This window comes from Prionailurus viverrinus, chromosome B2, assembly GCF_022837055.1.
Source record: "Prionailurus viverrinus isolate Anna chromosome B2, UM_Priviv_1.0, whole genome shotgun sequence".
NCBI classification, from domain to species: Eukaryota; Metazoa; Chordata; class Mammalia; order Carnivora; family Felidae; genus Prionailurus; species Prionailurus viverrinus.
In genome coordinates this window covers 29869334-29896766 of record NC_062565.1, presented here as the reverse complement: position 1 = coordinate 29896766, position 27433 = coordinate 29869334, and the positions used below count along the sequence as shown (strand labels likewise).

At 46.2% G+C, this 27433-nt stretch overlaps 1 protein-coding gene across 3 annotated transcripts in view; it reads right to left on the bottom strand.

The window, feature by feature from the left end:
- Positions 1 to 27433, bottom strand: part of LOC125166131 (class I histocompatibility antigen, Gogo-B*0103 alpha chain-like) — a 31478-nt gene continuing 4045 nt past the window's right edge. The window contains exons 9-13 of one of the 3 annotated variants that reach the window (XR_007152355.1): positions 26963 to 27093; positions 23955 to 24213; positions 23324 to 23467; positions 13334 to 13448; positions 12750 to 13252 (exon numbers count right to left, since the gene is read on the bottom strand). Coding sequence is in view for 1 of the 3 variants with exons in the window: in XM_047859859.1 (XP_047715815.1) it covers positions 23 to 29; positions 8034 to 8043 (17 nt within the window). In the remaining 2 variants the exon portion in view is untranslated. Of the gene's footprint in view, positions 30 to 8033; positions 8044 to 12749; positions 13253 to 13333; positions 13449 to 15388; positions 20992 to 23323; positions 23468 to 23954; positions 24214 to 26962; positions 27094 to 27433 lie in introns of those variants that run through there. The other 2 variants (XR_007152354.1, XM_047859859.1) reach the window with 2 other exon arrangements.

The window sequence follows — 27433 nt, the reverse complement described above, 5'->3', positions numbered from 1 at the left end:
GGCACGTCAGATGTTTAGAGTGTCAGTGTCTACTTTCCACGTTCCCTCCATGGGATACCACTAGGCAAAGGGGAAAATGATGGAGAAAAGCAAAAGATGGGAGTGTGTGGGATCCAGGCAACAGGGGGCCAGAAGGAGAGAGGCAGAGGGCACCCAGGCTGAGCTGAGGGGGTCCGGCTGTCAGCCCTGCCCCAGGTGTGCAGGCATCCCATCCACATGGGGCAGGACTGAGGGTTGCGGGACAGGCTTCTGCACAGACATGAGGTGGAATAGTGGATGGGCTCGAATAGATTCATGAAGATTTACCCGGGGGGGAGCTGGGGAAGGATTTAAATGAGAACAACAGAAACTAAGCAAATGAAGGATAAGATATGTATTTACTCCGGGAAAATAATAAGATGAGTCAGGAAAGGTAAAGTAATCATAGTCTACTAAATGCTCAGTTGTGAGTAGCATTTCACGGTCATACAAATGCAAACAGTGCACACTGAGTTAATCAAAGTTATAAAATAATTATACAGAGCATATGGGAGAGTATGAAAGAGCAAATTCAGTAAAGATGAAGCATAAACCAGAAAACCAAAGTATGGGTGCAAGAAGCAGGCTATTTAGAGGCGCAGAAGCAATAATCAGAGAATCGGCTAAAATAACTAGTGCAGGTGATCTCTGAGATTCAGGAAGGGGGGACATAGAAGATTGGGGACACCTGACTTGACCTCAAGCACTGCAGAAGTATTAGACTTTTTAAAACTCTGTGTCTATCCATTTGCTAAAGACAACATGGTGGGTGAGAAATGGAGTCAGGAAAGTTCTGCACGGAGGCCATAGAGATGGGGCAGGAGTTGTGAGAGTCATGGAAACAAGTGTTGGATTTTTATGGGAGGATTTTGGTTAGATTTCTTTAGTTGTGTTTCATGTTTTTGCATAGGAGTCAGGACAGCATGTTTGTATGGGGAACTGCTGAGTCAGCAGAGAGGCGGAAATGGATGATGCTGCCCAAATGGAGGGGCAGCCTGAGACAGGAGGGGCGCCTCAACTATCACTTAGAAGGTGAGGACACAGGTGCAGATGGGCGAGGGGGTAGGGAGGAGGTGTACTTCTCATCTGAGTGAGAAACAAAGAAGCTCATCACCTCAGAGAGGGGAGCAGGGAGGGGTGCAAGAGACTGAGGAGGGGGGAGGAAGTGAGAAGCAGCCCTCTCAGGAGGGGGACAGTGAGCTGACTGGGGAAATGGCATCTGGAGAGAGCAGGGCTGGGACCCCTGAGCTCTGTCCTCATCACTTTAGAGACAGAGAGAGTTCCAGCAACAAGAGCATATATCATAGACTTGGAGAAAGTGCAACAAAGTAGCTCAGGTTTGAGAATTACCATCCTTTTTACTTCGTCCTCATTCGCTTTTCTCATTTTATAATTTTTCTACAGGGAATATACATCACCTCATGTATACTGTACATCATACATACACATTAAAACCAGTTTATACATGTTTCTTTACACTTTAGAAAGGAAGGAGATGGTAGGAAATTCAGCAGCTCAGGACACAGAGCTGGGGTGGGCGGGGGAGGGGGGCTGGGCCTGCCTGTCTGCACCCTGGGCAGGGGACTCACAGAGACTTTGCTCCATTTCTCAGGACCCTGCCTCTGGGGGTGGGAGGGTGGGGGCAAGCAGGATCTTTCTCGTGCTTCTGGGGTGTGCTCCTTTATTCATTTATTATTATCTTGTCAGTTTAAATACTTTCTAGATGATGGATTTTGTATATTACATGGCATATTAAGCTATTCTCATGGGAGTACTTGTCCATACAATCAAGCCCACCTGCTTCAGAAATGAAAATTCAAAGGCAAAATAGTTCATGGAAAAGATGATTGGTCCTAAAGTAGAAGATCAGAACCCGAGTCTTGATTAATGGTCTGAGGATGATCTGTCAAGTGTTAGCGATTTTAAACTAGTTTATGTTTTGAAAACATCACTCCAGCACATACGAGGGAACCAGCAGATAATCACAAATATCCAAATATAAGGTAAGGGATCTGGTAATCCCTCATCCCCCCAGTCACCCAAATTCTCTCCCCAAAATACATCACAATGAGCCATTTCTCCTTTCTCCTACCCCCACCCCCAAATACATCTGTGCATATATGTCTACTGTTAGTTTATAAAGAAGTTCAGGCCAGAGACTGGGAGAGGATATTTGCAAATCACATGTCTGATAAAGGACTTGTTTTAGACCACCCATAAAACCCTTAAAAAGCAACAATAAGCCAACTACTCATTAAAAAAATGAGCAAACGCCTAAACAGACAGCTCACCAAGAACATATACTCCTGGGGAATAAGCACATGAGAAGGTGCTCACAGAAAGTGTCATTAGGGAAATGCAAAGGGAACAACAGTGATCTGCCATAGCACTCCTGTCAGAATGGCGGGAATCCAAGTGCTGACCAGGACTTGGAGCAACAGAAAGCCTCAGTCACTAATGGCAGGAATACAAAGTAGCACAGTTACTGTGGGCATCAGTCAGCAGTTTCTTGTAAAGCCACAGACTAAGCATGGGAGCTGCTGATCCCTCTCTGAGGTGTTTACCCAACTCATTAGGGAACTCATGTCTGCACAACAACCTGCATGCACATTTTCATAGTGGGACAGCCTGTATCTCTGGGCTGCACATCCTGACTTCCTTCCAACACTACTTCATGCAAAGGGACAAAGCATAAAAAGGAACTTCATGGGGAGAATCTGGGCAAGACAACCTTAGCCAAGGGGTGAAGGCTAACTTCATCAGTGATGACCAGGTGATCACTGTATGCTCTTGATATGTTGTGTTGAGAATGGCCCGTCCAGTTGTGGTCTTCCCAAGCCCATAGCTTTGGGCAGCCTAATTCACAATGAGGGATAGTCTACAATGTACCTGAAAGTTCTCCTCAAACATAAAAAGAAAAAAAAAAAAAAGGAAAGTCTGAGAAATGGTCACAGCCTGAGGAGCCTGATGGAGATACGAGTGGACTATCTTGGATGGGAAATTGGAAGAGAAAACAAACCAATAAAACAAATCCTGTGTGGAGTTCAGTACTAGGAATGATGAGTATTGCGTCATCATCTATGGTAAATGCATGAGGTTCAGGGTGGTTTTAACTACAGGGCAACCGAGTGTGGGGAGAACAGGGACTCTGTGCTAACTTTGTAGTTCTCTGTAAATCTCAAACTATTCTAAAATAAAACAGTTTCTTTTTTACAGTAGCCCTCAGACAAGTACTAGGTCCAGGAAGAAAAACTGTCTACTTTTCAGGTTTCCTGGGGTTGTTCAAGGGCCTGGAGAGAGAGGGTGTAGGGAGGACAGAGGGAAACTACAGACACAGGATAGGACTCAAGGATCTCCTCCTCTCTGCTCCCTGCCCCACCCCTGCATCTGCCCCCAGGGCTGCTAAGAAGGCACCTTCATCCCCCTCCCCCCTCCCTCCCTGCTCAGCCTGACTCAGCTCAGCCCAGTCCTCTCCCCTGGCGGTGCAGAACTTGAGAGCGACAGCGCTCCCGTGTGGCCACAGGGATGACGACAGAAAACGCGAGTTCCCTTTGGGGTTCTCCCCAGGGACCTAAAAGCACCTTGACCCTGGCATCCCTGTCAGGTGTTCCTGCTTCTGCTTCCAGAGCTACAGGATCCTCCTCCAGTGAACCAAGTCTGGATTTTCCATTCCTAAGATGTGGTCGAAGAAGGGCAGGAGGAGGAGGCAGGTAATGACCTGGAATCTGGGGAGGCTCCTGGAGAAGTGAGCAGAGGTAGGAAATTGTGACATTAGGGGATGAAGGCCAACAAGAGTGCAGGAGGAGGAACCAGGGACCAGAGGTCAGGGGAAGGGTCATCTTAGGGGACCCTCGTGGGGGGAGGAGGGGTTCTGTCTGGAAGAGGCACGGGGGCAACTGGGTGGGGTCATGGTGGATGTCTCTGTTTTGCACCTGATGGTCATTACATAGGAGTCAGCTCTGTAATTGATCAGGAAACTGTATTCAGGTTTAGGCATTTTTCCATACTTACAACATGAATAGTTCAAACATCCCAGAATGAAGGGGAAAGAAGAGAGAAGGGAGGTGGTTAAGGGGTTCCCTTTCTTCCAGAGCAAGACCCCCTTTTGCTGGGGAGGCAGGGAGAGGCAAGGAACTGAGAGGAGGGGCAGCAAGGTCTGTGCAACCTGAAGGGACCTTGTTCTAATACTAGAGTTTCCAGATCCCACTCCCTGGGCTAGGATTTCACAGCCACCTGTCATCCACTCCTGTGTCACCTAGAGACATTCTCTCTTTGTGAACACGGGGAACCACTCCTCCAGGAGGAGCATTCCCAGGGCCTCCAACAGGGAGGTGCCCAGCAGCTCGGGCCATGGAGGCTGCGCTCCTGGAGCTCAGAGACAGGATGTGGGGTGCAGGCTGGACGCCTCAGGGGCTACAAGGACATGAGCCATGAGTCAGGCCCAGGCTTCTGCCTACCATTTCCCCCAGGACCCAAATGTGTCCCCTCCCTGCTCCCCAGGCCTGCAGGACCCAGGCATCTCAACACCATGCCCAAGATTGACAGGGGGAAGCCCCTGTGCCAGGGGGTCAGACCCCCACATTTGGAACCTAGAGGGTGGCCCTCTCCCCCACCTAGAGGGCACGGGACCCTGGCTTGCTGCCTCTTCTTCCCCTTGGTGCACCCTTGAAACAGAATCTTGGTGCAACCTCGAAACCCAGACTGCTGTCTGGGTCCCTCAGGCCTGGCTTCCTATCTCTACAAACTGTGAAATCACAACCTCTGTTTCTGTTGCATCTGCAGACCTCACATTGTCATTTCTGTACCTTGTCACTCAGGTACAGAGAATTCGGACCTCCCTGTGGTTGCCTCTGTAATCCATGACAACCCAGGGGTTTGATGTGTGTTCTAATTTCCAAATCTAATTTCCAAATATTTGGGGATTGTCCAGAGAATCCCATGTTACTAATTTAGTGTCACTATGGTTACAGAGTATACTCTATAATTTCCCTGCCTTCACATTTATTTAGGGCCAGTCTGTGGTCTATTTTGGCTCATGGAATGGTTGAAATTGTCTAATCCTTACCTGTTCTATTAATGAGAGAAGAATATTGATCTTCAAATATAATAGCTAATGTCTCCATCTCTTTACCTTTCTTCCATTTTATGTGTCACCTGTTTTAGAGCTCTGTACTGAGGGTCTTCTCCATTCATTACTTTCTTTTGCTCCAATGCTGACCTTTTGTCCTTAGAGAAAGTCCTTCTTTGTCTCTAGCGATGCTCCCTATGTGACAGCCTATTTTGCTTCAGGTTAATGCAACGGTCCAGACTTCTTATACTTTCTATTCCCATGGGATATTCATTCCTTCGCCCTTTAAGTTTTAACTTATCTTTGGGTTTGTAGTTCAAGTGTTTCTATTCTACACAGTGCATAGTCCTCTTGATATTTATGCAGTCTGATAATGTCAACTTTTTGATTGGAATTTTACTTGGTTTATATTGAATATGATTCCTGACATGGTAGGATTTGGGTCTATCATTTTGATCTTTGTTTCTGAAGTGTGTCATGTCTTTTCCATTCTTGTGCCTCTTTTCTACCTTCCTTTGTTTCAAGCAATCAGTTTTTGTTTATGCTTCAATTCTTCTGGTGGCTCTTTAGCTATACTTATTTCCGTTAATTTTTATTGCAGTTGTAGGGATTGAAACCTGCATCTTTCACTTTTCACAATCTACTTAAGGCAACACTGAACTCCATCCAGTACATACAGGAATAGAGTTTCATTTAGCCTTCTCACTGCTAGTATTGTTACATGTGTCACCAGCATACATTGTCAGTCAGATAATATCATGTACCTCTTAGTGTTTGCAACAGTCATATGTCTTTTAAAGAAGTTAGGAAGAAATTGTACATATACGGAATAATACCATTTCTGGTGTTAATTACTCCACTCTGTTTATGAGTTAATATCTGGTGTCATTTATTTTGGCCTGCAGGACTTCCTTCAAAATGAGTTCATGGCGGGGAGCTTGCAATGAATTCTCCTAGCTTCTATTTATCTATAATACGTTGACCTAAAACTTACTTCCTCACTTATATTTACTAGTTTAAATTTAACTTTCCTGTGCCATTTCCTCCCTACTATTGTTTTATTTCTTGAGGTTTTCAAGTGAGATAAAATGTCCCAGGTGTGAATGCACAGTTAGAGGAATGTCACCAATGGTTTAGACTCATGGAGCTAGTACGACGAGGACGATAGAGAACAGGTTCCTTATCCTGTGTTTCCTGATGCCCCTTTCCATCTGGTCCTCGTCCCGGCCCTCAGCCCTGATTGTGACATTTCTCATTCTATTACATTTCTCACCAGGAGGCTCTCCTTATCTCCAGCAATGTGCTCTCTTTTCAAATCTCTTTTGCTCCTGATGTTAACATATCAGCCTCCTCATGTCACAGTTTGCCTGGCACAGCTGTTCCATCAACTTACGTTCTGCCTGTGTCCTCATACTGAAAGTGCACATCTTGTCTTTTTTTTTTTAATGTTTATATCTTTATTTTTCAGAGGGAGAGAGCAGGGGGTGGAGAGAGAGGGAGACAGAGAATCCGAAGCAGGTCCCATGCTGCCAGCACAGAGACCGACGTGAGGCTCAAACTCACAAACCATGAGGTCATGACCTGAGCTGAAGTCAGATGCTTAACCAACCTAGCCACCCAGGTGACCTGAAAGTGCACGTCTTGTAATCAGCACGCAGTGGGACATGTGGCTGTGTCTACAGGGGTGTCACATCTTCAGCCTACTTCTCCTTAGTAGAACTGTAGGGCTCCAGAGTACTTTGTTCCTTTTCTATGCCTCTGCCCCTTTCCTTGAACATTTCCAGCATTTCTGCTCATCTCTTCCTCCTAAACTCTCACCTCACAGTCCTTCCGCCTCCACCCTGCCCTGGTCCTCAGCACCTGCCTCGTGTAAAGTGTCTGTGATGCCAGCACTCGTGTCTAGTTTCCAAGGTCTGTGTCCATTGCGATGCCACAGATTATAACATGATTCTGCAGCTTTGTATGACATTATTATAGCAATAATAATAATAATAATAAAATAATATAAACATAATAATAATTAAAGTGTAAGGACAGGGAAGTGGGGCAGCTCCAGCTAAGCTGTCTCGTTAGGTTGCAGCCAAGATGCAACTAGAATCGCAGTGATGCGAAGGCGTGACATGGGCTGGAGGGTCAAGTTCACGCCCCCACGTGTGGCTGCTGGCAGGGAACTTCAGTGTCCTCGGGCTCTCAGGGGGAAGCCTCAGCTCCTCACTCGTGGGCCCGTCTGCAAGTGAGGATCTTTCTGACAGGGCACCTGCCTTCTTCCAAATCCAGGATCTGAGAGAAGGAAACAAAGAGAAGAAGGGGGAGAAGAAAACCACAGTCCCTTTGAGACCTGATCTCTGAAGTCACACACTATCACGTCCCCCTTATTCTGTCTATGAGAAGTGAGCCACTGATTCCAGTCTGCACACAAGAGGAGGAGAATTAGTTCTACCTCTTCATGGAGGGAGTATCAGTGAATATGTGAACATTCTAAAACCATCATGTCCTGTGTGGAAGGTGTTGTCAACTTTGAAGATTTGTCTTTGTTTTTTTGTGGTTTTTTTTTGCTTTGTTTTTAAATATATATTTATCTTGAGAGAGAGAGAGAGAGAGAGAGAGAGAGAGAGAGAGAGAGAACATGAGCAGGGTACAAAGACAGAGGGAGAGAAAATACCAAGTAGGCTTCATGCTCAGCAGGGAGATCCAACAGGGGCTCCATCACACGACCAAGAGATCATGACCTGAGCCGAAATCAAGAGTCAAGATGCTTAACTGACCTAGCCACCCAGGCTCCTCTGTCTTCTTTTTGATTCTCTCATGTGGACATGAAGAGCCTCAGTGTGGTTTTCTTTTGCTCTTCTTCTCTGGTGAGTTACCAGCTTCTCAGATCTATAAGCTCAAGCTTCTTGCACTAAATTAGAGGAGTTTTCAAATGGGATTTCTTCAAATATTTTTCTGCCCTTTTCCTCCTTCCCATTATTGGACTCTGATCATCTGTTTGCTTTTTTTTTATTGTCTGTGGATTTCTGAGGTTTTATAAGTCTCTCTTCAATCTTTTTTCTCTGATGTTTTGGATTGGGTAAATTCTATTGATTTATATTCAACCTCATTGATTCTTTATTCTGCCTTCCCAGGCTTTCTGTGAAGTTTACCTATTGAACTGTCATTGCATTTTTTCCCACTTTCAGTTCTAGAATGTCAATTTGGTCTTCTTTGTACAGTCTACTCCTAATTCAGATTTCCTTTATGCTCACCCTTTGATAACTTGATTTTCTTAAATTCTTTCAACATATATTTATTCATTTTTGGATGCTCATGGCTGGGTTTGGTGCTGATTGCAATATCTGGGAATCGTCACACAGGGAACACGCTTGTGTTGACTTTTGCATAGTCACACATTTCTGTTTCACTGCCTGTCCTTTGAAATATGTCCTTTAAAGTGGATTGTGTGATTTAGTTTTAGCAAATCTGAAATCTATTGTCCCTTTTTTTTTCTTTGACGATTGTGTTTTTCCTAAAAGTGTTTCACGAGCATGGACCCCACTATGACATGAACATTGTTGACTGGTGTTATCTATACCCAGTTTTTCCCACCTCCAGGGGCTACATTTTATCCCGGGTCTTCAGTGAGACTCCCTCCAGCTGTGTGCTTTGGGGGTCAGTCAAGGGTTAGTGCAGGTTCCTTAGAGTTTGACCCTCACCTCTTCTGTGGTCATCTTTTTCCTGGTATTTCCCCCAAACTTCTAAATGTCCTCCAGCCACAAAGTCTGAACATCCTTCATCCATTATGGTCTTATCTTTTAAGTCAACTCTGTGCCCTATGTGAGGCTTGAGCTCATGGTCCCAAGAACAAGAGTTGGATGCTTTATAAGAGACTCTTAAATACTGATAACAAACTGAGGGTTGATGGAAGGTAGAGGGGAGGGGAAAGTGGTCGATAGGCATTGAGGAGGGCACCTGTTGGGATGAGCACTGGGTGTTGTATGGAAACCAATTTGACAATAAATTTCATATTAAAAAAAAGAAAATGATGGCAATTATTAGATAAACTTCTATATCTTGTTATAAAAAATAAAATGAAAAATAAAATGAGACCTCCCTCTGGTTCCTCCTGCGTTATCAACAGTGTCTCCTGAGTGTCCCCAAGCCATGCAGAGTGTGGTGCTCATCTAGGAATTTTGACCGAGATTCTATTCAGATTTCAGATCTTAACCCTCTGCTGCTCCCTCACTTTTCAAATTTCCCCTTTAAATGTCCAGCTCCTTGGCACTGTGACTCCTGTCATCTGCCCCGTGAGCCACTGGGCTGCAGTTATATTAGGGAGGGGAGCACCCAGAGGGGAGAAATCTCTGAACTTGTGGTTCTCGTCCATTGTAGTGGTGGTTATACAAGAATAAAGTTCTCATGTTTCTTCCTGCCTGCATTTACTTTTCATGGACTTCAAGTATTTATTTTAATGTTTTTCTTCAGTTTTGACAATTGTCTTCTGAGGAGGAACTAACTCCATCCCCTCCTCCTGCCATTCCCAAAGTCTCACGTGAGAGAGGATTTGGGGTGAAAAGGTCCCAGCCCGTGATCTGATCTTGTGAGAACAAGGTGGATTCAGGCACCTGAGGTTCCGTGTTCAGGCTTCTCCAGCTGAAATACGGGGAGGCCTGGGATCTGGGCACAAGCTGACTGCATATAACCCACAGTGACAGAGGAGGACGCCCCTGCACCACCTCTCATCCACTGCTTCTATAGTATTAGCTAAAAAACGCTCTGTACATGAGAATTTTCTTACATTATCTGCACTGAGTCACCAAAAGGCAGCAAAGTTTGAATGGAGGCCTTGGAAGTGGTTGAGTTAAATCTGAAACAAGCTCCGCCTTGTCCTCCATCATCCTCAGAAGCTGCAATGACCATGACTCTCCCCATCTGACGGTTGCTTGTAGCCTTCATCAGGGAGACGCCTGTATTCTTCCCTGTGCTCTGGGCATTTGCGCTGGAGGCTTCTCTCCAGGTCTGACAGCACCAGCCCTTGGAGCTGTAAGTGCATTGGTATCATCAGACCCTTCTGAGTAACAAGTGTTATCCCCCCAAAGTAAAATGGAGGATTTCTCATCTCACAAGTGTTCTCACATTACAAAGGTATGAAAAGTGTACAGAATCGTCCCTGGGACATGGAAATGGCACAATTTTTTGAGGGCCAAGCTTGTACCCAGAGACCTCAGCAAACTGCACAAATAGTTGGTGGGCAGAAGACGTGCTCGACAGCTGTTCTACACAAACCTCTGGGGTCTGAGGGACTTGACCACAGATCTGCCACCTGCTAGTGAAGCATGGTTCACTGATGGGACGGCTGGGTGTTCCCATGTGGCAAATGCAAAAAAGTGCTGTGGCCATCCACCAATGAGGGGAAGCTTCTACCAGCACGCAGCAATGGAGACTCAGTGCAATTATGGTGACATGATTGCCGAAAGGTCACACAGGCGACACTGACTGAAGCTCATAGATTCATCAGCTTTTCTTAATGGAACTGTTGATTGTCAGGCCATGTGACTTTTGAACACTGAGTTTGAAGGGCATGTCACATGGTAAAACCCCTTATAAAGAGGGTGAAGGAATCTAGACTAACATTTATGGTCCACATTTCATGCTCAGGAGAATGGATTTCAGGAACAGCACCAGACTTACAGCATCAGGATCTGCATTTTTAACAAGATCTTCACAGAATTTGCTTACGTGCTGGAACATCAGAAGCACGGTTCCAGGACCATGTTCCTCAATGTGTGATCTCCAAGCACCTGGGGCACTGCTCAACAGCACATTCACAAGCCCTGTCCCAGAGGTGCTGCGTCTGATTCTCTGTGGGTAGATGCACCCAGGAAGGTGCCTTGTCAACAAGCACCTAGGTTCTCATGCACTCGAAGCTTCAGGACTGCACTGTAGATGGTGGGAAATCTGGGCAGGGCTGGGCTGTGGGCTGTGGATGGGACAATGATGTGAGGCACCTGGAACACACCCGCCGAGTCTTCTCCCAGCAGCCAGTGTGGCAGAGACGTCTGATACGTGGACAACGCAGATGTCATGCTCTCCTTGAGAGTCACCTGATGTGATGGCAGGGAGTCTGTCACATATGTCTCCTCGTGGATGCCCAGTATGGGGGCAATGTGGCTCTGGTAATGAACACACTTCTGTGAAGGTGTCATGAGAAGCCATGGAGGAGCATGTCCAGTTCAGGGATACAGGGTCTGCTGATCCTTGGTCCACTGAAGATAAAGAATGGGACTATTTTCCCTGTGAAAGAGTCCTGAACAGTAGCATGGTGACCTCATGAAAAGATACACCCTGGGCTCCCTGGGGTGTCATTATTGAGCTCCTGCCTGGTCCCTGCTGAAGAGTCACGTGGAGATGGCTCTCAATCCCTGTCCTGTGCCTCATCTGTATGACTTCTGTCACAGGACAATGCCAGTGGTCATGGGCCCTCGGGGAGGGAGGGCACAGTCTGGCCCTGCCCCCTCCCTGGATGTCTGCTCTCCCCAGGCCTGTTGCTGTGGTGTCTGCTCTGCCTCTGGGGACCCATGTGTCACCTGGGCACCAGGCTAGAGGGCTGGACAGGCAGCAGGGTGGGATGGGAGAAAAGACTCCACAAGCAAAGGACAGCTGGAGCCCAGATGGGTTCTGGCTAAACAGCCTACAGGCTGTGTGATCTGAACATGTGAATGATTTTGCCTGAGTATCTGCTTCTTCGTCATGAGTTCTGTGTGCTAGAATCTTCCTTGGATGCATCATCATTAGGAGGATGTACAATCGTGCACGGAGCGCCCTGGGTCACAGAGTCTCCTGGTACATTCTCGTCAGTCTCACGTGGCCACATAGAAGGGTCACGATAGCTGTCCTTCCTTGTCCCTGGTGTGGCTGTGTGTGCTATCTATTGCTCAGGTCAAGTGCACCCTGAAGCATGTGATTCTCCTTCTGACATAAGGTTGAAGGTCCATAGTAGCTTAACACTGCATCCCAATGCTGACCTCACTCACTTCCCTTATCTCCTCATGCAGGCCTCTTATCATCTCACATCATCACAAGAAGCAGGATGAGCACAGTACATCAGATTAGTTGGGGGCAGTTATGCATAAGTTTGATTACAGTATACTCTTAGGATTCTTCTCTTTTTTTGTAGTTATTGTTGTTAACTTATTACTGTGCCTAATTCATACATGAAGCTTGATCATGGGTGGGAACGTATAGGAAACCTCATAGGACACGTAGGGTCCGGTACTATCTGCCATCACAGGCAGCCCCTGGGGTCTTGGAACATACTTCCTGTGAAGAAGGGGACTACTTTAGTTCAGTACCTTAGCGATTTCCCCGAAGTGTCTATGTATTCTCCATTCTTGGGGCCCCTGAGTGGTTCATTCAGCTGAGTCTCTTAATTTCAGCTCAGGTCACGATCCCAGGTTGGTGGGATTGAGCCCCAAGTCAGGTTCTGTGCTAAGCATGGAGCCTGCTTGAGATTCTCTCTCTTTTCCTCTGTCCCTCCTTCTCTCTCACACATAAATAAATACATAAATAAATAAATACATAAATACATAAATACATAAATAAATAAATATTCTCCTTTCAGTTCATCTTGACTTTGGTCACATTATTAGACTTTGAAATGTCCCTGGATCTGATTGTGCCCATGTGTTTCTTTGTTAGTCTGTCAGGTTGGAGTCCCTCATGTTCTGGCTGGAAAATAATGGAGAAGGTGTTATGTGCTGACTGAGTTCAATGAAACGACGGCTTCCAAATCTCTAATCTCTCACAAGGTTTCCCAAAAATGAGTTAATCAAACTCCAGAGAAGGAACGAAGATGCTTTTTGGTGCAAGAACCATGAGTCCCTCTCCCTGGACCCTGAGCATGATTCTCAGGAATCCTTAGGACCTCAGGAAAGCTCCTGTCTCCCAGGCCTGTGGACAGTTCAAGCGCCAAGGACGTTCCACAAAGTGGGGAGGAGGAGAAGGTGCTGAGGAGCTGGCAGTCTCTCTTACACAGAATGGGAAGGAAAAGCACCTCCTCATTCATGATACGCAGAGTAAACTCCCTCTCTTTGGTGCCACAATGGTCTTCACTTGGCTTGTCCTGGATGCTTCCTCCCGGTGCTGTGATGGGTCCCAGATCCCCGTGCTGCTCCAAGTCAGCTGACACGGGCTCTGGAAGAAGAAATGAAAGACAATTTGTTCACCGTGGAGTCAAGTTCATTTAAAAGAGGAAGAAGGGACACAAAATCTGACCTTCAGCCAGTCCCGCCATGAGGTGAAGTCATTCAGGACATGTCTTCCTCAGAGGTCCTTGAATTTGAGGGATGTGTGTTGTTTGTTGGGTCACTTTGAGAAGCTGTCAAGTGAACTGCAGCAACGAGGAAGACATTTCAAATGAAGGGACATGGGGTTTGATCCTGATTTTGTGTCCAAGTTGTGCAAAATAAAGAGATGATAGAAATTCTCTAGGTTCGGTTTTATCATGACTAAAAGAATTGATCATAAGTGATGTGAGTAGAAAACAGTGCTCCTTTAGTTTCTCTATAATTTTCCCACACTTTAATGGCCGTAAATGGCATGTCTGTGAGTTGGATTCCCAGTATAGAACTTGCTCTCTTCCTTCCCCTGTATGGCAATGACCCACAATCTCACACTACATTATAACCTCTGCACTCTTACAAGGTAGATGGGGCAACAAGCGTCTACAGCAAATTCCCTTCTGAACTCTGAAATGCTCCTGACTGTCCAGCACGTCCGTCTTCCTTGTGATTTCAGGAAGTCTGTTTTCAAGGGCTGGGGGCACAGCTCTGGGGGCTGGAAGATGCACCCTCTTCCTCCTGGAGGGAAGGAAGGGACAGTGGTTCCATGACCCCAGACATCTCTCTGAGAGGGAGAGGCTCCTCCAGCCTGAGAGACCAGCACTGTTGTCATCTGTGAAGGGCCTCGGATTAATGGCCTCTCTCCTCACCAACAACTAAAGAGATCAGAATAAGGTAGCCAGAGGTTGATGATCCTTTCTGGCCTGAGAGCATGGAAGTTGTCGGGCATAGCCGAGTGTGAGAGCCACATGGCTTCTTCACAGGGAAACGTGGATCAGTCACACCCTCACTCCATAGTGGCAGCAAGGGCACAGGACAGCCCTTGGTTTGAAAGGGAAGCCCTGGTCCATTACTATTATGTTTAGAATTGAACAGTTTACTTCTCTGTAATGTTCTGTCCATGTGAAATGACTAAAACTTTCAGAATTTCTAAAAAAGTGGAAGGGCGTTTTATTCAAGCCATAGTGAGGACAGCTGGCCAGGGTACACAAACCTCACAAAGAAGATAGTGTTTCGAAGGAAGGGATATTTGTGCAGAGTATTTGTGTTTTTATGAAAAGTGTCAGTAACCATCACAACGAAAGATATTCCAGAACAACTTATGAATATCAGCTCTCTGAAAAAAGTTTATTTTCCAAACATTTACCTCTTCCCATTGCACAAATTTCTTTAAGGTGACTCTAGCAGGTCTGATATCATTTTCAGCTGCTTTTGCCATCTTAGCACTGCTTGAGGCCAGATCTGCTAGGTATCATGGTTTCCATCCAAATATTCAGAGAGTATTATTTAATCTTAGAGGTTTATTTATTTATCTATTTTTAAATTTTTTTACAGCTGACTTTGTGGAAGATAAATGCCATCAGTATACATTTTATATATCACTTCTCATACCCAAGATTAGAATTTGCCATGTACATTCACTTAATTTACAATGTCAAAAAATGGGCACCTGGGTGGCTCAGTCAGTTAAGCATCAGACTTGGTTTTGGCTCATGATCTCAGGGTTGTGGGATCGAGCCTGGAGTATGGCTCTGTGCCAAACAGGGACCCGCTTAAAGATTCTCTCTCCCTCCCTGTGGCCCGTTCCCCTGCTCTCTCTCTCTCAAAATAAATAAACATTGAAAAACTGAAATGTCAAAGAAGCTACCAGAATTGTAATAGAGTAATTAAAAATAGTTTTTTTTCAATTTGAATAGAGTTGACACATAATGTTACATTAGTTCCAGGTGTACAAGGTAACGTATGACAAGTTCACACATTGTGCTCTATCCACCACAGGTGTAGCTGCCCCAACACATCCTGTTACGGTATCAGTGACTGTTCCTCATGCTGTGCCTTCTATTCCCGTCACTTCTTCATTCCCTAACTGGAGCCTGTGTTCCTGCTCCCCCTTACCCGCTGTCCCAACCCCCACACCATCCTTTCTGGCAACCAACTCAGATGTTCATTTACTGTATGATAATACGTGTGAATACAAAGTGTCCTGAAGTAAATATTTAAAGTGATTTATTTGAATTCACATTTCACTGTATCATCCTGAAATCACTAAATACAGTGACTTATACAGTACCAAATTAGGATATCCAGAAATTTCTCTAAAACTTTGTGTGAGACCCTGAACTTTGTGACCACACTGGCACCATGGGTACACGTGTAACCCTGTCACATCTTGTTTGAGCACCGATGACTACCTTTGATGCCCTGGATTCTCAGATCAACAAAACCCTCCTTGTTACATGTCTTCAATTAGTATTTAAGTGATGAAAACACATTCTCATGACATAGTTGAAACGACACTGATAATGATTTTTTGCTTGATTTATAAGTTGTCCAAATACTTGTCTTATTCTGGCAGACACACGGTTTGCAGCCAGCAGCACAGTGACAGGGACCACAGGGATATGTGCTGCTCACAGTCCGGTGACAGTCTTCGTTCACCATGTAAAATGCTCTGCTTCACTGCACAGTAGATAGTGTGACTTCTGATGGCACTTTTCCCATGTTGGTTGCTCTTATCAGCCTTATAAGGGTTACTATACAAAGTTTAACTAATCCAATGACTTGCTGTGTGAAGGTAATTTATAATGTTCTTCACATTGTTCTTCTTAATTATTGCTAATTGTTCATTGCATTCTGAGCACTGACAGCATGTGCTTAGCAGGTCCATATTCACACAGCTTTGGAGCATGATTTGCGTGTAATATTTACATGGTTAGCAAGAGTAAGACACCAGTGAGTTTTGAAAAAAAAAGCAGGGATTTTTTAAAGGTTTTGTTATGCAATATAGTGTTTCCTTTGAACTAGATCTTACACAATGTGGAAGCCATTCCCACTCCTTATAAGGTTTGTACAGTATTAGATGCTCTGTGACAGGGCAGGTTGTGATTCATTGCTAGTGTTATGGCTCCCTGTTCCCTCTCAGACCCGGAAGAGTCATGGCTAGTATATTTCAAAGCAAAGTTAAAAGGTGTTGAAACTTTGTCACTTCATTCTTACTGTGTATTCTTAGTATTTTATTTATAGTCTTGAATCTGTATCTATTATTTCCACAACAATTGCGGCAGACTGACACTGAAAACAAAGGAAAAGTTGTGCAACATGAGGGTAATAAGTTGAAGACTCTCCTAATCTCAGAGGGAAGAAATACAACCCAGATCATTGTCCAAACTGCCTTTGGATCACTTCTGCCACATCAGCTCTGCTCGCACACCGAGCTGGCCCGCCTGCCCTGCACGTTTTGGACCTCCGGCCCCACCCCAGTCCCATGAGCTGCTTCCTTAAAATGCACCCACCTCTCCCTTGATGCACTTATCTAACTGTGTCTGTTTCTCTGAGCACCCTGACTAACACAGTACTGTGAGGGGCACGAAGGATAGGGACCTACAAAAAAGAAAACTCACCGTTGTCATGGAAAGTACAGTGGCAGGTGGTGAACATGCAATCACGTGATGCTCACTGGCCAAGGCTGCATGTGAGCAGGAGCTACTCACCTTCCCTGGGGTGCAGCGGGGGTAGGGGGGCAAACTGTCCCTGAGGAAGTAACATGACAGCAGACAGAGGGAGGCCAGACCAAAGGTTGTGGCAGGGAGGTGGGGAGAATGTGCCTCATGAAGGAAGAAGGAGGGATCAAAGATCCTGGGGTGGGATAGACTAGACTGGGGACAGAACAGGAGCAGGGACTCTGGGACAAGAAGAGCTGAAGGCTGTGCCTTCTCTTGGGGCATCCTTCCCTCCACCTGTACCTTCTCCTTCACACTCATCACCTGGATCCTGGGTGACTTCCAGGGCCTTACAATTGTCCCATAGCAGAGCTGGGAGGCCCTGGGCCTTCCAGCCTCATGGCTTTGTTCTAGAGGTAAAGAAGCTGAGGCCACAGAGGGGAGTGGTTTCCCGAGGAAATAAAGGGTGTGGGGAGGCTGGAAGCCCCTGACTCTGAGGCCAGTGCCTTTTCCACAGTGACAGGGAGGGTGATGTGAAGGAAGGGGACCTTGGTCAGGAGAACGGTGCAACTAGCAGGGGTTGAGATGCAACAAGATCACACGGGGGACCTGGGGAGGTCCCATTCCAGGCTCCTCACACCTCACTCTGAGCCATGAGAACATTTCTAACTGTCCCCCACTCCTCCTGATGCCTCCACGTCTTCAAGCCCTGCTCAAGATCAGGTTCTTCATGGCACTTTTCAGATATAGAGGAAGATTTCCTTTTTAGTTCTCTAAATTATACCAGTGCACGATGGGTGTGAGATTTGAATATCACAATCACTTGTGTGAGGAGAGGGGGTCAGGGAAGAGTGTTGTGTAATTGCCTTCTTATTCTTTTATGTTGTGTGCCCTACTGTCCTATTACACAACACACACGCACACACGCTCACAACCCTTCCCCACACATGGATAACTAGGTCCTCAGTAAGTACTGGAGCTTCCTCTGAACGCACTGGTTCCTGCTTCAGGAATGCACTGTGTGCAGTGTTTCTCCTCAGCTGTGTCTCAGTCACCTCCAGGAGTCCCTGCATTTAGTGCCTTGGGCTCCATGGGTGACCAACCCTTCATCTGCCATGACAGTGAGAAGATGAAGACAAAGTCTTGAGTCCAGGAGTTGATGGAGGAGCCAAGGAATTTTGATGACAAGACCAAGTTCTTCACAGGCCAGAGGAAGAGTAAGCACTTAAATCTGAGAAATGTGCAGCGATACTACAACCAAACCACGGAGCATAGTCTGAACAAAGAGCACCCACGAAAGCAGGCAGGTTGGTGCCTGGAAGAAAGCAGAAGTCGCTGTGCAGATGACATCAGCCCAACCCCCAGGGACCTGAGACCTTCTCGTCAGGAATTCCCCTAGTGGCAGCTGGGGCAGGCAGGGGTGCACAAGCTGTCACTGGAGAGTGAAGGTGGCTACAGTCTGGTCAGAGGGGCAAGGTCTTTGTATCATTAATTAGCTAACTGACTAAGCCGACTCAGTGGGTCAGGGACACTTCTTTAGGTCACTGTAGGTTGGGCACCAGAAAGGATGACCTACTGTTTGACCTCATAGAGCTTACAATTAAGATGGGGAAGCAACCATACTTCTGTGGTCACGTTATTGAGCTTGTGTGGCACACTGAGAGATCCTGAAGACAGGTACCTCCTTAGATGTCAAATGAAAAGTAGAGAAATGGTCACAGAGTCGATAGGCCAGACACCCCAGTGAGAAGGGAAAGTGTCATGAATGAGGTGGAACTTTGTGTAGAGTCTGATGTGTGTGTGTGTGTGTGTGTGTGTGTATGATTTGGGTTCATGGGAGAGGGGTGGGGTTCCAAGCAGGGAGAGGTTAGGGTGGGCAAGGTGTGGGGTGAAAGTGGACAGAGTGATTTCAAGGCATAGGTTATAGTTTAATAATTTCTAGTAAATGTCATGAGAACTTAGCATATGAAACAGGGAAGAGATTTGCATGTGGATTCACGGCTTAAATCAGCGAGAGGCTCAACTAAAGCTGAAGACAGAGGCTGCTCAGATTTTACCACGAGATCCATACAGAAGCTTGAATTCAACAGTTTGCCAGATGGTTTGGTTACAGGCACCGAGAGTCCTGCCTTCTAAGGGCTCACAGCACAGGAGGAGAGAGACATTGTGCAGTGAAGTTTGGTACTGTGTGCAAGTAATGGACCAGGATCTTTTGTAAAGCTTTCTCAGGAAGTGGGAACAAATCTAAAAAGAGATGCTCCTATGATTCTCATCATGTAGGAAATGACAAACATTTTACGAGCTGTGTGCAGGAACTGTTGGAGGACCAACATATATCCTTCTTTTATATCACAAGATCATAGTCTACAGGGTGAATGTTCCCTGCAGAGCAGCCCAGTGGGGTGGTGCAGGGATAAGGGCTGGAGGGTCTCTGCCGGCATGCTCTGCCCTGACTGACACTGCCTAGTCCTGGAGAGGATTGGGCAGGCCCCCAACCCTGCAGTTCACTGTGACTTGGGGCTCCAGGAGGACACAGGACCGTGGGCGGTGGCAGGATGGCTAGGACAATGACAACCACCTGAGTTTGGACATGGACCTCTGCCATCTGTGGTCGTCTCATCATTGCCCGCTATCCTGGCACAGATGGGAGGCCAGTAGGCATCATGGTTTGTAGTAGATGCTTTAGAAGGCTTTGCCTTAGCCCTCCCTGTTTTATCTACCACAGACCCTACCAGAACACATGTGACCCACCACCCCCTCTCTGACTGCCAGGTCACCCTGATGTCTGGTGTGCCCTGGGCTTCCGCCCCGTACATATCACCCTGACCTAGCAGTGTGCCAGGGAGCACCAGACCCAGGACAAGAAGCTTGTGGAGACCAGGCAGAAGAGGATGGAACCATCCAGAAGTGCTTGGCCATTGTGCTGTCTTCTTGAGAGGAGCAGGGTGGGGGACAACCAGGGTGGGAGAGCAGTCAGAAGAAGGTGAGAGGCTGAAGATCTGCTGGACGCCCAGAGTCCCAATACCAGGTGGGCAGTGCACATGGCTGCCGCTGGATTCCAGAATCTCAATCTAAGGTCACATCTCCCACTCAGGAGAGCTCCAGGAGCAGGCATGCTGAGTACCAGAAAGTACTAGAGTCCCTAGGGAGTGGGATTCTTTCTAGTGAGACAAATATTCTCTGGTGTTTCTCCCTCAAGATACTAAAATTTTTAAAATGATGAAGTGGGAGTGAGCCATTCCCTGGGTGAAATGGCAAATGTGAAGGGAGTGTGTTATGTGTATGTGTGTCTGTCTGTCTGGGTGGGTTCACAATCCCATAGAAGTGTGTATGGGTATTTGTGTATGGAGGTTTGTATAGATGTGTATAATTGAACATACATATGGGAGAGAGAGAGAAAGAGAGAGAGAGAGAGAGAGAGAGAGAGAAAGAGAGAGAGAGGGCACCCACTGCTCTGAGGATTCCTCAACTGTACCTCCACACTGGCCATTTCATGGTTGCCTCACCACCACCCCATGGGATATATGTGACGGAACAGCTCTTCATCTGCAGGAAGTGAGAGGGGCTCAGGCTGATGAGTGACAGGGAGAACTGGTACTTGTCATGTAGGAGGAAGAAAACAGGAGCTACATTGGTGGGACTCTCTTCCTCCCCAGAGTTCTGGTTTAAGGGATTTGCATGAATTGATTCATTTCAACCTCATAATAGTCCCATGAGATAGGGAAAGCTATCAATTCCAATTTATAGGCAAGGAAATCAAGATCACTCAGAAGTTACATGACTCAATTTGGCTGAGCCATGATTCTAAAAAGCAGTCAGACTCCTGAGCCCAAGAGCCCACCGTTTTTTGTTTGTGTGTTTGTTTTGTTTTGTTTTGTTTTTCATTCCTGGACACTGTTCACCTGCTGCATTAAGAGTCACCTCATTCTATGGCTCTGACAGCTTCTCCTCCTCCAGCACTGAGTCTTGTGAAGAGTATGCATTTCTCACAGTCCCTATAAGTAAGTCCATGGGGTTTGAAGTGACAGAAGAGTTGGTTCTACATTGGCTGATGGAGTTGGTTTGCTGCAGATGGTGGGAGAGAGGGTCATACCTGGGCTGTACGGAGTCCACGGTGTGTGCATCTGGACTGTGAGGTGGGCTGTCCACAATGCTGAGGGGGAAAGACCAGCTATGGGGGGTGGGGGCAGAGTTTCTTCATCACTGTTCTATTCACAGCCCAAAAGCACAGCCCTGTGCAGGCCAGAGAGACACTGGGGTGGCCATTCATGTCCTTCTAATCCCTGCTGTCTCTGTCTTCTCTGTTTCTAAGTGACCTCCTGGTGATACCTGCTCTCCAAGGTGAGAGGTGAGACCAAGTCTAGCCTCACTCTCCTCAAGGTACTTCCTCCTATCCTGCCTTTCCTCACTCATGGGGCCTCCCAGATGCAGGAAGAGCAAAGAACTTGACATTCACGTTGTAAAGAGAACAGGATGTCTGTCTTCAAGAAATGGAAAGCCTGCCTTAGGGGGAGGACTGAGAGTTCCCTTGTTGGTTGGGCTGGGGGCCTCAGTGTTGTGCTGGATGTAGACAGAAGACTGAACTCAGTTTCTTGTCTTTCTAATGCAGCTGCTGGCCTCAGCAAAGCTTGTAATTTGAGCAGATAGTAGAAAACTGGAGAGGTGTTATATGATCCAACATCATCACTGCCACATTTTATTGGTTAGAGGATTTTCCAGGTCCCACCCACACTCAGTGGGAGGAGACTCCCCAAGGCCAGTGGACCAAGAGGTGGAGCCCATTGGGCTTTATTATAGAATCTGTATGCAACAGGGTGTTCCAGTTGGCAGATGGCAGGAATGGAGGGTACCACATTCTCTAAACTGGGTGGATTCATACACAGGTGCCCAATCACTGAACAAGACGATTATCACTCTGAGTGTCTCGTTGGAGAAGAGAACTGCACAGCTGAGCTGTGTTATTAAAGCAGAGTTCTAGATACAAGATTCACATTATCGTTTGGAAAGGTCTGTCTCAACTTTGTCGAGCCTCAGAGGTCATCTTCTCTGAACACTTCACCCTGGACTTGTCAGACCTTCTAAACCTCTAGGAAAGCATTATCACTAAACTGAACTTTTTATTTTTGCTTTCCTGTGTCATACTCCCAGGCAAATCCTGGTCTCCCACAATTTCTTCCAGTTTGCCACATACAGGATCCCACAAAGTTACTTCTTGTAATTCCACTTTGTTGGTTTCTTTCCCTTCATCCATTTACTTTCTTAATGATATTCTTTTGTATTGATGAGTCAGTTACATAAGAACATTAGTATTCTCTACCTAAACATTTTCACTAATTTTTGGACCAAATGGGCAAAGGTTCTCTTTCCAAGTCTCAGCTCATTCCCACACAGGAACAAGACACAGAGGTAGGGTTCCTGGAAAGTCAGGGGTTGGCACAGAAGCTCATCAGAAGGAGACATTTAAGTCACATGGTATGTACCTGCATCTTCTTTTTGTCTCTAGCATGTGGCACAACACCAGGCCCACAGTAGGCACTCAACAAGCTTCTGTCTGGAGGGTGTTTCCCAGAACTCATTATACTAGTTGCATTTACCAGGTTATTCACCTCACTGTGAATTCCTTTTTATTTCTGTAACTCTGGCCTAGTGGAGAGCTGACCCTCTACTACTACCTAATATGTGTCTGCTAAATGGAGGTAGGCTTTCTTGGTAATTCAAAATTCATGTCAACTGACTGAGACATGCACAAGATATAAAAACTTTGTATAACATAAGGGAGTACAGAGTGAACAGTAAATTTCCTCCTCCATCGTATCCATTTTTAAAAATTTAAGTACAGCAAAAACATCCTTATTCCATAGTGATAGAGTCATGGGAGCACAGAGTCACTCAGATTCAAACCAGATTCATGCACCAGCCTCCCATGAGGCTATGTGTGTCTGCGTGACTACATTCCAGCCATTATGGTGAAGCAGAATGAAGTAGTAGGTGTTGCCCTGAAAGGAGGGAAACTTCCTCTTTTCCTGCTTTCTCTACATGGCACATGGACCATGGACATGGTCTTAGGTACTCTGGCTCATGTTACTAAGGGCAACTTCCCAGGTCATAGGAAGCTGCATGCCTGGACAGCCTTGTGGGGCAGAGATACACTCACAGCCCTGGATGGCTTGATTCATTAATGGGAGACACATAGAAGCTGCGTCCCATTCATCCCACTGGAGCTGGATTCTGCTGCACACGACGGAACTAATACATACAGAGGGAGGAGGACTTCCAAGAGTGGGTGGCCATAGTGGTCTGTTCTGGAGATGAGCAGAGATATATACACAGGGTGCACCAGTGTGGGCTCCCTGGGACAGTGTCCTGGGTTGGAGGAAGGGAGACCTGGGCCACAGGGGCATCACAGGAAGACTAGAGACTATTCTCCTCCTCATTTTCTGGTCATGGGGCTGCCCTGGGGGCGTGTTTGGCTCTCGAGATGTTACCTTTGGGAGACGTTGTTTCTTCCCTTTTCTTCTTGTCCTGTTTACAGAGTTCACCTGTCCTTCCAGCCATGATGACCATCACTGCTGGTGACCTTTTTCCTCCTCCTCATGCCATCTGATGGCAGTGGCTGTGCAGGTTGAGGTCTATAGAAGAACCCCACAGAAGGGAAAGGAATGCAGGGTCCTTTGTCATTGTTTCCCTCAGAAACCCGTACTTCCCCAGCCTGGCTTGACGTCCCACCTGGACACACTTGACTCCAGGTCCCTCATGTCTTGTGCTTGGTGTTCCCAGATATACTTTGTATGACTTCACCCTATTCTACTTGTTACCAGCAAGTCACTATAACCAGCTTCTGTTCCACAGTGGCTGTCACTCAAAGGCATGAATACAAGAGGATGGGTACTTTGGAGTCATCTTAGAGTCTGCCTACAACAGGGGTGACTTTGGGAAACACCTGAATGCATGGTCTCTCACAAGGCTATGGCCAGGAATGCAGAGACTAGCATAAATGAGGAGTTCAAGTGCAACAAAGTTGGTGATCACTCCCTGGGAATCCAGAGCAAAATCATGATGCCAACGTTGTTGCATCTGGACACGGCCTAAGACTCCACCAGCCAGGTGACCACATACCAGACTCTGACTCAGGATGTGGAGACAGGGAAGCTGGGACAGTGCTGATGCATTTGGCACAGGCGATGTGAGTGGCAGTCTTGTCATCCACCTGCCAGGAGCAGTAGCCATAGCAGTCCTTGCCTCATGGACCAGTGGTGTGAACAGTGGCATCTGTGACCAGCACCACGGACAGTGGTTCCTATTTGGGCCTTGACCTAGGGTGGGTCTATGGATTTTCCTCCTGGCTGTTGGCCTCAGGACTGTTCTGTAGCCTTGGCTGAAATAAATGACGCGTAATACTCTAAGTAAACATATACATGATATACATTTACCTATAAATATATATACTCATAAAGTGTAAATATACTTTGCTTTATACTTTTTATATTTATCTTAAAAGACATTTTAGCATTTATTAAATATAATTTATATTTTATATTACACATTTGAAATGGATATTATACATCTCCCTGACTATATATACATATGTGTATATGTGTATAGCAAATATGTAAATATTATAGTAAATATATATTGTTTCAATTAAAACAACTTGGACTCTGTTGTTTAAAACAAAGAGTGAGAATCTATCTACAATCTATCCACTTGTAGAGAGCAAGGATTCAGTACTTTTTTCCACTTTCATGCAGGTAGAATTGACATATAACATTTTATAAGTTTAAGAGCACAGCGTTTTGATTGGACACATTTGTATACTGCAAAACGATTACCACCATAGAGTCAGCTACACCTGCATCATGTCTCAGTAACTTGTGTGTGTGTGTGTGTGTGGTGCAAACATTTAAGATCTACACTTAGTATCTCAGACATTTTATGTTGAGCTGATAACCTCTTCCTCTGTCTGCCATCTGACGTGCCCCATGGGAGAGAAACTGTTTCTTCCAGCATATCTTGCATTTGTCTTCCTAAAAAACACCCATTTAAATATGGATGTAAGACTCCTTCCCACAAGGAGGGCTCTCATCAATGATTTCAGTGATCCTGGTGGACCCCAGGATTGCTTGTGGCTTTGTTACAAAATACTCAGGCGTCTCCCTCAACCTACCATCTTAGAGTGTGTGCGTGTGTCGGGGAGGTGGGGGGGTCAGGAATTACTTATTTAATAGGCCCCACAGGAGAGGCTGAGGCACAGCCATGTGGGAATCCTGTTTTATGTGCTTGTTCCTCGGTGTGTGATCTGAAGACCACCAGCAGCACCAACCTTGTTATAAACCCAGAATCTCACGCTCTACTCCAGACTGTCTAGCTCTTCCTAAGTCCAGGAAATTCCAGTGGACAATGAAGGTTGGGTCTCCCTGGTCTATGTGCCTTCTAGGTGTAGAACCAGAACTGTTCAGTATGTGCGTGTACTCTGATCAGCTTGCTTAGCACTGAGGAGTCCAGGGTTTGGTCCTGTTCCTTTCTCTTCTATAGCCACCAACCCCTTGGTGACCTCAAATGCTGAAGGCTCTAAGCATCATTTATATGGGGTCACCTCCATATCTATTCCTCCAACCTAGATATTTCTCCCACCCTGTACTCTATATCCAGATGGAACTTCACTTGCATTTCTAATAATCTCAGATTCGACATTCCTAAATTGGGTGCCTATGATGCAGCTTCCCCAAATGTCCTACTTCCAAAATCTTCCCTGTCTCATTGGAAGACACCCCCCCCTTTCTTCTTGCAATCTGAAGTATTGGATGCTGTCCTTGATTCCTCCTTCTCACAACCCAGAAGTAATACATTAGGACATGCTGCAAAGTTCATCTTTAAATGTATCCAGAACATACACACACACACACACACACATACACACACACTAACCAGACTACAGCCACTTCCTGTTATTTTCTCTTCAAACCCCAAAATAAATCCAACATCCCCCCTCCTGGAAACTACACTGGTTTCCTACAGTTTCCATACTGGTCTCCCGCCCTTCACCTCTCGATTCTGCACAGCAGCAAACAGATGCTTCTAAAGAGAAGTAGTCCCAGGTGGACCATCTGTTCTACACCATCTAGTGACTCCACATGTCACTCAGAGAAAACTCAAAAGCCTTCTAATCCTAAAGTCTAGACATCTGACCGCATTTCACATGCTCTCTGCTCCAACCACAGTGGCCTCTCACCCTTCCTTGAACAAGGACACGCTCCTGCCCTAGTACATGTGCCTGGAGGTTCCCCTGCCTGGAAAGAACTCCCTGAGACATGCTCTTCAACAATTCCTTGTGTCCTGCACATCTCTCAGAGGTCACCTTCCCAGTGAGGCTCACACTTACCACCGTAGAAAAGTAGCCACCTTCCCTGTCCCCGCACAGGTAACTCTCTGGATCACCTTCCTCAAAGCACCTATCAATTTTCAATTTATTTTTGTATTTTTTTTAATGATTATATTTGAGACGAGGGAGACAGAGCGCAGGTGGGGGAGGGGCAGAGAGAGAGGGAGACACAGAATCTGAAACAGGTTCCAGGCTCTGAGCTTTCAGCACAGAGCCCGATGTGGGGCTCGAACCCACGAACCATGAGATCATGCCCTGAGCCAAAGTCAGATGCTTAACCGACTGAGCCACCCAGGCACCCCAACCAATTTCCAATTTAAATACTTCCCTTATTTACCACATTTATACACTATACAGTTGACTCTGAATTACACTGGTGCGAACTGTGCACATCCACCGATATGTGGACCTTTTTACAACAAGTGCTGTCAATGCACTTTCTCTTATGCTTTCTTACTATTTTCCCCAGCCTAATTTACTGTAAGAATACATGTTACATATACATATAATGTACAAAATATGTGTTAAATGACTGTTCATGCTTTCAGTAAGGCTTCTTATCAACACTACATTATTAGTGGTAATATTTAAGTTTCAGGGGAGTCAAAAGTTATACTTGGATTTCTGACTGCTCAGTGGGGTCATTGCCCTCAGTCCCCACATCGTTCCAGGGTCAAGTAGAGTCTGTCCCTCACCCCTAGGACATATTCTCCATAAGACCAGCACATTTGCCTCTTCTTATTACTGAGGTGTCCTAGATGAAAAAAATAGCAGGTCCTGTACGTGGCACACGACATTATCAGTGGAACGATTGGTCAGTGGAGAGGACCTCTGTCTTCTGGATGAGCCTCAGGCACAGCCGGTCCGTGGCAGCTCCTGCACAAAGTGCCCCCACCTCACCATCAGTGCCGCCTCTACTTGCCCCAGGGCTGCCCTTCCCTCTCTCTGCTCAACTTCCCCCTCCCACAGCGTATCCCCTAAACAGCACAGCACACAGTTACAGTCCTGTCTTCAGAATCACTCTATTTAGGTTCTATGGGGCTCTTTCTCGGCCACACAGAAATCTACATTAGACCCTGCTTTATAAATCCATGAATGTGGATGGGAGCCATAACCAGCATCACCTGAACTAAGGGCAGGGAGAGGGGACAGAGAGGCAGGGAAGGTAGAAACTAACTGAAGTTGAAAAAGGATGAGAAACTCCCAGTTTCCTCTC